General features: G+C 44.1%; 1 protein-coding gene across 6 annotated transcripts in view; it reads left to right on the forward strand.

The window, feature by feature from the left end:
* SBNO2 (strawberry notch homolog 2) overlaps positions 1 to 12,034 on the forward strand; it is a 1,228,831-nt gene that overhangs the window by 986,872 nt on the left and 229,925 nt on the right. For all 6 annotated transcript variants that reach the window (XM_069647284.1, XM_069647292.1, XM_069647268.1 and 3 more), the window contains one exon: positions 114 to 257. In XM_069647284.1, the coding sequence (XP_069503385.1) occupies positions 114 to 257 (144 nt within the window). The remainder of the gene's footprint in view (positions 1 to 113; positions 258 to 12,034) is intronic.

Below are 12,034 nucleotides of genomic sequence, written 5' to 3' on the forward strand. Positions count from 1 at the left end.
TCTTTGTTGCTATATTATTTCATGACCCCTTGTTCATGCCATCACATGCTCTCTATTGCTGATGATTATTGGTTTTTCATTGCTGCTTTCTCATCTCTTACTTTCTCTTACAGACTGCTCCCTCACCAAATTCCTGAACCGGATCCTGGGCTTGGAGGTGCACAAACAGAATAGTCTTTTCCAGTACTTCACAGACACCTTTGACTACCTTATTGAGAAAGATAAGAAGGAAGGGAGATATGACCTGGGCATTCTAGGTAAGAACTGCTTCCACATTTCACACTATTGCAGGGCTGCTTTCAAATCCATTGTATTTATACATTTATGGAAAACCCATCCCCTCTTAGATGAAGCAGAGGCTTACTGGCTGTAAGGGAAAATTGTCAGAAATGTGCTTATTCCCTTCTACATTAGACACCCCCAGCTATTTTGATTGACTTAAGGACTTTTTATCTCTCATGTCATTTTGATGTGATTTATTTCTGTGTTTTTGGCGTCTTGCAACCTCCATAGGCATCATCTTTACATTGCGGTACACAGCACCTTCAGTGCAGTGGCCCAGGGAAGTCTCTTGGATTTCCCAAAGGTTTAAATAGCTTCTCTTGGTGAAACTACTGTTTCCAAGAGCAGTGAAGTGAAATTGATTTTACTTACAATTTGTAACTTTCTAGACCCAGCACACACTCTTACCAGGGTGCTGGAGGGGTTACTTAGTATCCCCTTTGTCTAGTTTCTCATGTAACATTTTTATGTTACCTTTTCTACATTTAATGGCTGCTGGCAGTGGTTTACTTTTTACTACCATTGTGTGTTTTTACCGCGGGTTGCGTTCGCAGCCACAGTAAGGCACCCCTGGGTGCCCATTTCATCAAAATGGCCCGGTCTTTTCTTTTGCCATTTTCTTTTGGAAAGGTCCTTCTTGAGATTTAGTCTGCACGCCAAACCAGGTTTGGTCTCGGTTTGTTCCGTCTTTGGTGGGATTCACGAGTGAAGCTCTCCCCTGGCACCAGTATGTCTGGCAGGGGCAGTAAGTGAGGGAGTTGCCCGGAACGCCCTGTGCTTAATGCCATTGGTTACAGTAATGCGCCCAAAGGTGATGGGCCGGCTGGCTGTCCGGCAAGGACATCCACCCTGCTGTGTGACTGATAGCTAGGCTGGAATGAATGGGAGAAACCTGCATAAAAGGCTAGGCTTTTTGCCTTGGAATGCAGAGTCGACCACTGGACAAAGGAATCCAAAGAAGAATTTGGAAGAGACGCCTGCTGCAACTCCTGGACCGTGGGTTTTCCTGGTGAAGCCCTGCTGCTGTGTTGAAGCTCCGAATTCGTCTCGAATAGAGAAGCCCTGCAAGGACAACCTCTCCCTTTTGAGTTGGTGGGACCAATCAACTCCAAAGTTAGTCTGTCTGGACATTCTCTCGAAGCTGGTTGCATTTCTACTGCAGTAGCTACTGGAACCGGAGAGCCAGGGAGAGGAACACCAGATTGTGTGCGTTGTTTTTAAGTTGAACCTGAGCGCTAGAAAGATCCTCCGGACTTCCCTGATGCAGGACTGACCAAGTCTGAGCCACCTCAACAGAGTGATGGATCCCAGATGCAAGGAAAGTCTGAAGTGGTATCCGAGAACCGCAGTGTTGCTGTTTGCTGTCAGACGCGAGGAGCTGAAACACTGAAGGACCGCTGAATTGAAGTTTGCCAATTGCTGCCGCTGACCGTCCCATTGCAGAGCAGGAGTCCCCAGACGTCCTCGCTCTTGTCCCCACGACTGAGGCCCAGGAACAGCAGGATCTGCAGAGCTGCACAGGAACAGAAGCCAGCTGGAACCATTTCTTCTAACCAGAGGTACTGTGAAGTCTAAGAGAACTTACCTCTTGTTGTGTAGCCTTACTTGCTCTCGGTTGAGACCTGTCTTGGTTACCTTGCAGAGTTGCTAAAGCTTTGCCCTTTACAAGCCTCCCAGCTTGTGGCCCTTCAAGTGTACTATTTTCTACAAACATTTCAACAAACATTGTGCAAGACTTTTTACCTAACTACAAAGAAGATCTTCAGCTCGCCTTGACATTGTCCAATTAACATTGGCTCTCCTGGCTTCCTGAGATACTCCTCTTTACCTCTGACTTTGTGCTTTGGAAGTACTTGCGTGGTTATGAGTTATTTTTTAACATTTGTTTTATTCCTCTATTCTATCTTTTTCACCTAACTCAGTATTGCTCTAAATGTACCAGTGATAAACCAATGTCCACAGTCCTAGCTATTTAAGTCACCTTAGGGTGTAGGAAGTGTCTGTGTGCTATCCCCAATGAGTATCATCTGATTTAGAGAATCTGATTGTTTTGAAATGTATTTTGAAGTGTTACATGTTTTGCTCCCTTCTGTAGAAGGCGTATATAACTGACTTTTAAATACATTAATAATTGTTTAATCAAGAAACCTTGAGTGTAAGAGTTTATTTGAATACTTGGCACTGTGAATCTCTGTGTAACCACTCTACTGCTCATATTGGCCCCTCTTGAGAGAAGCCTGGCTGCTCAGCCACACTACCAACCTGTGTAGTACAGACTTATACCAAAGATTGGGTTCCTATTGCCAGGAGGTCAAGGTTGCTGTAGTCTCCAAAAAGGTACTGCACACAATCTTGCTTAACAGTCACTCTACCAACTTATGTAGTACAGACCTATACCAATCGGTGGGTTATATATAACCAAGAGGACAAGGCTGGTGTAGTCTCCCACGGGATACTGCATCCAATCTTGCCTGACACAGGTAAGTAAAGTCAATTTCACTTTACTACTCTTGGGAACAGCAGTACACCCAAGATAAGGTATTTAAAACTCATGCGAAATCAAAAGGACTTCTCTGTGACACTGCACTGAAGGTGCTGTGTGTCACCATACAGAAGTAAATGCCTATGGAGTCTGTCAGACTCCAAAAACAAAGAGAAACAGAGTTCAAACCAGATCAAAAATACATGCGTGAGAAAAAAGTCTCACTCACTCCAGGATAAAATCTAAAAAGTCCTGAAGTCCAGCAAAAGAGCTGGAGGGTCTCCAAGGTCGAAGGGAATTGGCACAGAAATGAGAATTCTCCCTAACATTCCCTACTATATAGCATGAGTTTTCTCAGAGGGGGGTGGAGGGGTGGGGGGGGGTGGTTCCCCCCCCCTACCCTCTTTCAGCAAAGTTCAGCGATGTTTAGACTTTGAAATACCATGCACTGCCCCCGGATTGAAGTCCCTTGGTATTGACATTTTGCAGCCAAGGAAGGTCACAGCACATTGAGAGATGCCTTGTTTTGCAGGTGGTCTTGGGACCCCCTTTCAGCAAAGTGCAGCAATTTTCAGCGATGTTTAGACTTTGAAAGACCATGCACTGCCCCCGGATCGAAGTCCCTTGGTATTGACATTTTGCAGCCAAGGAAGGTCACAGCACATTGAGAGATGGCTCGTTTTGCAGGTGGTCTTGGGATTAGTGGGTCCCACCAGACTTTTCGGGAACCCCCTGGTCGATTGGAAGGAAGACTTTGTTAGGGAGAATTTTCAGATTCTGTGCTAATTACCTTTAACCTTAGAGACCCCCAGCCCTTTGCAAGTATCTGGGACCTTTTTGATTTTAACCTCCTGAGGGGGCCTTTTTGCCACCCACTCATGCCTTTTTCCCTCTAACTAAGGCTGTGTGTTCCTTCTCCTTTCATGGAGTCTGGTAAACTCCATAGTTATCTGCTTTTTATGTAGTGACACACAGCACCCTTTGTGCAGTGCCACTGAGGAGTCCCTTCGACTCCTCTAAATGTTTAAATATATTTTTTTGTGTGGACTACAGTTCCAAACAATAGTGGGATAACGTGTCTTACTTGCCTTTTTCTTTTGGGAGTCCAGCAAACAACACCTTATGTGGAGTGCTGGGGGATTTACATAGTCATTCCTTATCGCACTTCTCATTTAACTTTTGTTTCACTGACTAACTTGAATGGCTGGAGACAGCGATTTCTTTTTACTACCATTGTGTGCAATGTATCTGCAGGCTTATTTTTCAGCTACAGTACAGCACCCAAGGGTGACCATTTTACAAAAATGGCCCGTCTTTTTTCGCCATTTCTTGTTTTAGTTCCTTCTGAGCGTTTACACTGTTTAAATGAGGTTTGAGTCCATTGTGTGTTTTGCCTTTGGCCACCTTGAGCCCTGAAGTCTGCCCAGACTCCAGTGTGTCCGGGAAGGCAGTAAGTGAGGGAGGAGCTCGAAACTTTGTTCCAACTTGGTGAGTGCCTGTCTTAGAGGACCCCCCATGTGCGATTGACCGCTTTAGGGCTACAAATGAATGGGATTTCACATATAAGGTTAGGGTTTTGGTACTACAGGCAGAGTCGGCCACTGGAACATCAAATCCGAAGACGACGGAGAAAGAAGCCTAAAGCACCTTCCAGGATCGCGAAAGCACCGGTAAAGCCTTGTAGCTGTGCTGAACCCATTTTTCCATCGATAGGGAAGCTCCGCCAAGGGTGACTTCCTCCTTTAGGCTGGTGGGACCAACTAGCCTCAAGACCTGCTTCGTTCTGGGCCCTGTGTCGCTGCGACCTTCCTGGGTTGCAATTTCCCAATACCCGGGGTACATGGACCATTGACTAGTGCAACGTCTTGCGAAGGATGAATCCGACTGAAACTTTGCAGGCATCCGTGTGAGGCTACAGAAGCCAGAAGTCTTCATCCAGAGTCCTTGCACCAGAGTTCATGACTGAGGAAATTCCACCCAGGGATTTTCTTTCCTCTTTTGCGCTGAGAAAAAAGGTGTCAAAACCAAAAAGAGCTGCTGAAACAAGTGGAATCCATTGCTGCAGAGTCCCTCTTGAGAGTGCTGTTGCAGAAGGCCGCCAGACGTCCTTCCTTTCGTCACCACGACCATGGTCCAGAAACAAGGGTCTTAATTGCGGCATCAAAAAGGAAGTCAGCTGGAACATCTGCTTCAGTTATAAGGTACTGTGGGCCTTTGAGTTTAACCATCTTTAGCCAAAGCTAGTGCTTCCTAGCCTGGGGAGTGCTTCTTGGTATACTTTTTGAATTTCTTAAATTCACTTGTGCAGGCCTAACAGTTTGTGCACATCAGGTAGGCTATCTTGAGCTGCTGGGTTTTTCTGTTCATCTAGAAGATTGCATCAAAACTAGAACTGTCCTATTGCCTTTGGCTGTCCTGGCTTCTTTAAGGCGTCCCTTCTGAACCCTACTGGCTTTGGCAGTGCTTTTCCCTTGCAAATGCTTTAATTGTCTACACTCTTATTGCTAGGGAAAAAACTTCATACATCCCTCTGGGAGAAAAGACTGTTACAGTGTTCTATTCTTCTCAACACTTTTTCTCTCCAAACTCAATATTCTATGGTGAACCATAAGTGCTACTACTGACCTGGATTGTTGTCACTCCATGTGCTGGAAATGTTTTAGTTAAAGAAATTACTCACCTGCATTATTCCTGCTTGAAGAACTTTGTTCTGAAATTCTACTTGATGTTACTATTACTGCATATTTAGTGTGATTTATGTGCTTCTGTATATATAAATGAATAATTTAATTTAACTTTTACGGGTGTAAGCGTTTACTTGAATACTTTTATTTACTGATTTCATTGTACTGCTCTACAGCTCACACTATCCCTTCTAAGATGAGCCTGGCTGCTCAGTCTCTATACCGACTTATGTAGTACATGCCTACATTAAAAGTTGGATCACTAATACCGAGCCAATAGGTCTTGTAAAGTCTCACACCAGTTGGACTCTACAAAATCTTACCTAACAGGGTTGCATAAAGCTCCAGTTACACAGCAGTTTTTCCAGTCGCTGGAAATAGCTACAAATTCAAAGATGAAGAAAAGACAGATGTCTTTTCTTCATCTTTGGATTCTTCTCCAGTGGTCGACTTGTCAACAGCTTCCAGTATCAGAGTCTTAATCGGGAGCTAAAGCACAACGTTTGCAAACTCTTCGTGCAGTTTACAGAAAGGGGTCGTCTGGCTGTCCAATCAGGCCAGCCAGCTCCCCAGTGGGAACTGGTTCCTTTCAGGCAAGGTAAAAGACAAAGGGCTGCAGAGTTTTGGACTCCTCCCTCGCTTTCTACTTCTCAGACACTCTGAAGCCTCGGCGGGGAATACAAAGGATTTCAGCTGAAGACAAAACTTCAACCAAGGTCTTTCCCGCCTAGAATGGCAGAAGAAGACCTAGGAAACAATAGGCAAACCAGAAATGGCAAAAAAGGAGCCCACTATTCGAGCAGAATGGTGACCCTTGTGCATTACCGAAGCCAATTTGACAGCCTGCGAGTAACAATGACTTAAAATCCTAGAAGTAGTTTCACTGCCACCAGCCATTCAAGTAAACTTTCATTTGTAACAAAAATGTTACCAGGTAAGTAAGAAAGGGGATACTTTGTATCCCCCTATCACTCCACATAAGGTGGGGGTGTGTTGGCACTCTAAAATAAATGTAAAGGGGATGCAAATCCGACTTTACCTCTTGGGAACAGTAGTTCACGCAAGAAATAAGAGAATTTAAAAGGCAGCCACTGCATTTAAAATGTCTGATGCCATAGTACTTTACAGTCAGTCCAAAGTTATAGGAAACTATAACTCCAATCACACGCTATGGAGAGATATATAAAGGTCACCCATGAAAAGAGTAAAAGACTGGGTTAGAGGGGAAAAAGATTCCCGCTCACCTACGGATAAGGGAAAAATTAATAGCATAGTCCAGCGAAAGGTCCTGGGGATGACAGAGGTCAGGAAGATTAATCACTGAAATAAAATTGTTCCCTAACGGTGCTAGTGCACAATCAAAGTGCTCTCTACCTGGGCTCCCCATCCCTTTCCCAGCATAGTCCATGGGCTCCCTCACCCCTCTATCTATATAACTTTTTGTATAGCCCACTAACCCAAGGACCTCGGGACGCCCACAAAAGAAAAATATAAAAGGACAAGATGGAAAGGCAGAAACCTAAGAACAGAGATGAGCACTGGTGTTAACCAAGTTCTGCATCAAGGAGGAAAGTCTTTAAGTGTTTTTTTTTAAGGGGGCAGTCGAGTCACTGTCAGCAAGAACCCTGGGGAGTATGTTCCACAGAGCCGGAGCCCAGGATTCGAAGCTGGCTGCACCAATATTTTTTAGAGTGGTTCGTGGCTGGCTCAGACTAATGATATTAGATACCAGTGCACTTATGATCAGGTTCTTGTTTATTCTAGCTGTTAGGTATGGCGTTGCCTCATCCTGGAGGCATTTAAAAACCATGACTAGGCCCATAAACTGAATCCTATGTCGCTCTGGGAGCCAATGTAGTCTCCACCAGGCTTCAGTAACATGCGCATGACGTTTCAAACCAAGCACATTCCCTTGGTTCCTCCCACTCCTCTCCCTGGAGTTCCTTGGTACCCCCATTCCCAGGGCTTCCGCCACCCTCTCCCATCACAGTCACTTTGCTCTCTCCACCCCTAGCAGTCGCTTTGCTCTCCCCACCCCTAGCAGTCGCTTTGCTCTCCCCACCCCTAGCAGTCGCTTTGCTCTCCCCACCCCTAGCAGTCGCTTTGCTCTCCCCACCCCTAGCAGTCGCTTTCCCCACCCCTAGCAGTCGCTTTGCTTTCCCCACCCCTAGCAGTCGCTTTGCTTTCCCCACCCCTAGCAGTCGCTTTGCTTTCCCCACCCCTAGCAGTCGCTTGGCTCTCCCCAACCCTAGCAGTCGCTTGGCGCTCCCCACCCCACCCCTAGCTAAAAGTCTTTTGGCTCTCCCCACCCCACCCCTAGATAGCAGTTGTTAGGGAGAATTCTCAGAAATGTGATAATTCCCTCCAAATTTGCTGGATTTTGAGGACTTGCTTTTTTTAACCTGGAGAGTGAGACCCTTTTTCCCCACTCTCTCATGTATTTTAATGTGACTTTGTACACTCTTTCTTTTGGTTGTGGAGTCTGACAAACTCCATAGGCATCATCTTTTACATTGGGTCAAACGGCACCTTCAGTCCAATGGCCCAGGGAAGTCTTTCAGATTTCCCAAAGGTGTAAATACCTTCTCTTGGATAAACTACTGTTTCCAAGAGCAGTAAAGTGAAATTGACTTTACTCACATTTGTAACTTTCTAGACCCAGCACACACTATCTTACAATAGGTTGCTGGAGGGTTTACCTACTATCCAGTTTGTCTAGCTTCTCATGTAACATTTTTATGTTACCCTTTCCTCACTGATTGGCTACTGGCAGTGGTTTTGTTTTAACTTGCGTTGTGTGCATTTACCACGGGCTTCATTCGCAACTGCAGTAAAGCACCTAAGGGTGCCATTTTTGTCAAAATGGCCCTGGTCTTCTTTTTTTGACATTTCTTTGTGGAAAGGTCCTTCTTGAGATTTACTCTGCGCGCCAAACCAGGTTTGGTCCCATTTTTCGCTGTGCGTTTGGTGGGATTCACGAGTGAAGCCTGCCTTTGGCTCCAGGGTAGGCAGGCAATCTCTGGTGATTGGTCGGCTGACTGACAGCTAGGCTGGAATGAATGGGAGAGAACTGAATAAAAGGCGAGGCTTTTGGCTTGGAAGGCAGAGTCGACCACTGGACGAAGGGACTGAAGAGAAGCTTGAAGAGGATGCCTGCTGCAACTCCTGGACCGTTGGTTTGCCCGGTGAAGCCCTGCTGCAGTGCCGAAACGGCAATTTCGCATCGACAGAGAAGCCCCTGCAAGGATGACTTCTCCCCTTGAGTTGGTGGGACCAATCAACTCTAAAGTAAGCCACCTGGACATCAATCTTGGAGCTGGTTGAATTTCCACAGAGTTGCTGCTGGAAACCGTATAGCCAGGGAGAGGAACACCAGATTGTGTGTGTGGCTTTTAAGCTGGCCTAGAGCTTCAGGAAGATCCTTCGGACTCCCAGGAAGTAGCACTGACCGAGCCTGAGCGTCCTCAACAGAATGCGGGACCCCAGAAGCAAGGAAAGTCCATCTCGACAGCCAGGAACCGCAGTGTTGCTATTTGCGGTAGACGCGAGGAGCTGAAACACTGAAAGGCCACTGAACTTGAAGTTTGCCGGTTGCAAGTTTTGACCGTCACAGTGCATTGCAGGAGTCACCCGACATCCTCCCACTTGTCCCCACGACTGAGGCCCAGAAACAGTGAGACCTGCAGAGCTGAACAGGAGTGATCTGCTGCATCTTTTCTTCATTTAAAAGAAAGTACTGTACAAAGTCTGAGAGAATTTACCTCTTGCTGTAGAGTTGCATTCATCTTCTACCACTCACAAGTTAACAAGCTTGTGTCCGTTCTTTTCTTCAAAGACTTCTAAAACATTGTGCAAAGACTTTTCCATTTACCTTCCAGAGGTGCTTCATCCTAAGACTTTTGGTCATTGACTTTGGCCTAACTTATTGTACAGAATGACTTTCTGGGGGATCCAAAAGTATTTGCCTGCTTAAGAATAATCGTGGTCTCTTGTATGTTCTAAATAATCTTTTCCTTTTGACTTATTACCATATGATTCTAAATGCAACAGTGATATATTAATGTCCCCAGCACCCTTGCAATTGAAGTCACCTGAGGGTGTAGGTAGTGTCTGTGGGACATCGCAAAAGGAGATCTACTGATTTAGAGATATTAAGAGTGTGTAGTTCATGAAGTATATTAAGTGTTACTATTATATTGCTTTCTTCTGAAGAAGGCTTCTTCTAACTGACTGATAAATACTTTAAGTGTTTATTCAAGAAACCTTGAGTGTAAGAGTTTATTTGAATACTTGTAACTGTAAATCTCTGTGTAACTCCACTACAGCTCACGGTGACCTCTCTTGCGCCTGGCTGCTCAACACGCTACCAAAACTGTAGTACAAGCTTATACCAAAGGTTGGGTTTCCTATACCTGTAGTCAGTTGTTTGTAGTGTTCCCAGAGGGTACTGCATACAAACTTTGCCTAACAGCCAACACTTAATATGGCTTCATATATTGTCTTATTAGACACATCTGCTGTCTTAATTGACCGCTTGTTGGCCGTTCACTCAGTTTTTGTCTTCTTTTTTTTTTTTTTCTTCACTTCCTTGGTGGTTTGTTATTAGTTTCCAGGTGTACCCTAAAGAAATAAAACATAAGAATGTATTGGTTACCTACTTTCAACTCTCATCACAGGTACTTTTAATTTGTGCATAGGAGACAAATTCCCTGAAGCTTAATTAGGCACTTTCATGATTGCATTGCGCACACGCACGCACACACACACACACACACTCACTCACCTGCTGTGAGTCTTGTTTACACCCTGATGGTTTGGGCGTGGTTGGCTTCACTGAAGCCTTCGTGCTTTTCATTTATTTAATGTTCCCACCAGCTTACCTTGGTGCATATTGTTGCCACTCGGACCTTTTTTAACAGCAATGTTTCCCACTTTAGAATGGAGTGTCCTCTAACGTATTACTCCTCTTTGACATGTAATGTCCAGCTTCGGCTGCTTCTGCCAATTTTTTTGGCAGAGGGCGCTCTGCATCAATGGCGTCGGATCAATGTCCCTCGAAGGCTTCCGTCGAGGGTGACTTCATCAGAGGTTATATATAGCATACACAGCGCCTGTTGGCCCCAGTTCCGTTTTTTTTGTTTTTTTAGAAATTAATTTATTACAAACTTTTCATTTCTATTTTGTATTAAATTCATCAAAAATATATAAAACACAGATCCACAGCATTATTAAGTTAATTCAATTAATTCTTCGTTTCCTCCTATTTAATGTCCAATTTAAAAGATGTCCAGCAAGAACTGAAGTACTGCAAAAATCACAGTATTCTCCTGACCCAGTAATATGGCATTCTATTGTTCCTCCGGGTTTAGTATAGATATGTCATGGGCAAGGTGTTGTGTGTATTTAACTTTTATTTGGGTTAATGCTTCACATTGTATGATATGTTTAAGTGTTTCCACTTGTTTGTCATTACAAAAGCGACAGCACTTTGGTAACATTCCTAGTTGATTCATTTGGCCTAACCGTTCACGAGTGGGAAGTAGATTTAACCAAAATCTTAAAGATCACAAACCTTTGTCGATGGAAACAGTTGAAGGTACGATGGTAGTTGATTTAATTTACGAGCTCCCACTGAAGAATTTATAGACATCAGATAGTCTGCTGTCACATGATTTGTCTGTATCCAGTCTGTATACTGAATTTTCTTTTTTAATGCCATAGGATTTTGCATTAAGGTGTCAAATGATGTTTCCAATGCGTCAAGCCAAGCTACACATCTCGCTGTCCATTTATTTAGCGTTGAATTTGTTGTGATACTTGAGCTTGATCTAAATATTTCCATTGGTGGGATGTCATCATCAGCTAGGATCTTATGATAAAGGTCTAGAGTTTTCCATAAAATTAAGGAATGGATAGACTGAAGACCTAATTCAAAACGTATTCTCGGTATCAGGAATATTTTGGTAATGCCAACTTATCCCAGATGTAGTAGGGTAAATTTAAGATGGTCTTGGCCCATAGCTGAGAAGCGGAATGACCTGTCTGTATAATGTTTGTACAGGACGCATAGAATGTTTTCCAAATTTTTTAAGTAAAATTAATGTTTGCCGAGCTAGTGAAAGAGTCTCAGCTCACAAAATGTTACACCAATCTTGTTCACAGGTACTGGAGTTGATGCATATTTCCAAATATTTGTAGGACTTCACTTGAATAAGTTGTTTAGAAAGTAAGAATACTGACAACGCTTTCTGTTTGTGATCCTGGGTTGCTGAAAATATCATCACTTGAGACTTTTTGATGTTAATCATCATGTTACTTTTGATATATGATGCAAAATTATCTAGCCTTGTCTGGAGGCCTATTGGAGTTTTATCCAATAGGACAATGTCATCTGCATAAATCAGCCACGGTACAGGGGTGCCACTCAGTAGGGGAGGGAACGTACAGACCTCTTTTTTTACATCTGTCAGAGATATAGAGAGTAAATAATGTGGCAGCCAGAGGACAACCATGTTTCAGGCCTCTTGATGTCTTAATTCTCCCAGTTGCTGCTCCACATACTGAAAGCCGAACTCTCACAGAAGTA

The sequence above is a fragment of the Ambystoma mexicanum genome, chromosome 1p, assembly GCF_040938575.1.
Source record: "Ambystoma mexicanum isolate Mex_15411 chromosome 1p, UKY_AmexF1_1, whole genome shotgun sequence".
In the NCBI taxonomy this organism is placed as follows: Eukaryota; Metazoa; Chordata; class Amphibia; order Caudata; family Ambystomatidae; genus Ambystoma; species Ambystoma mexicanum.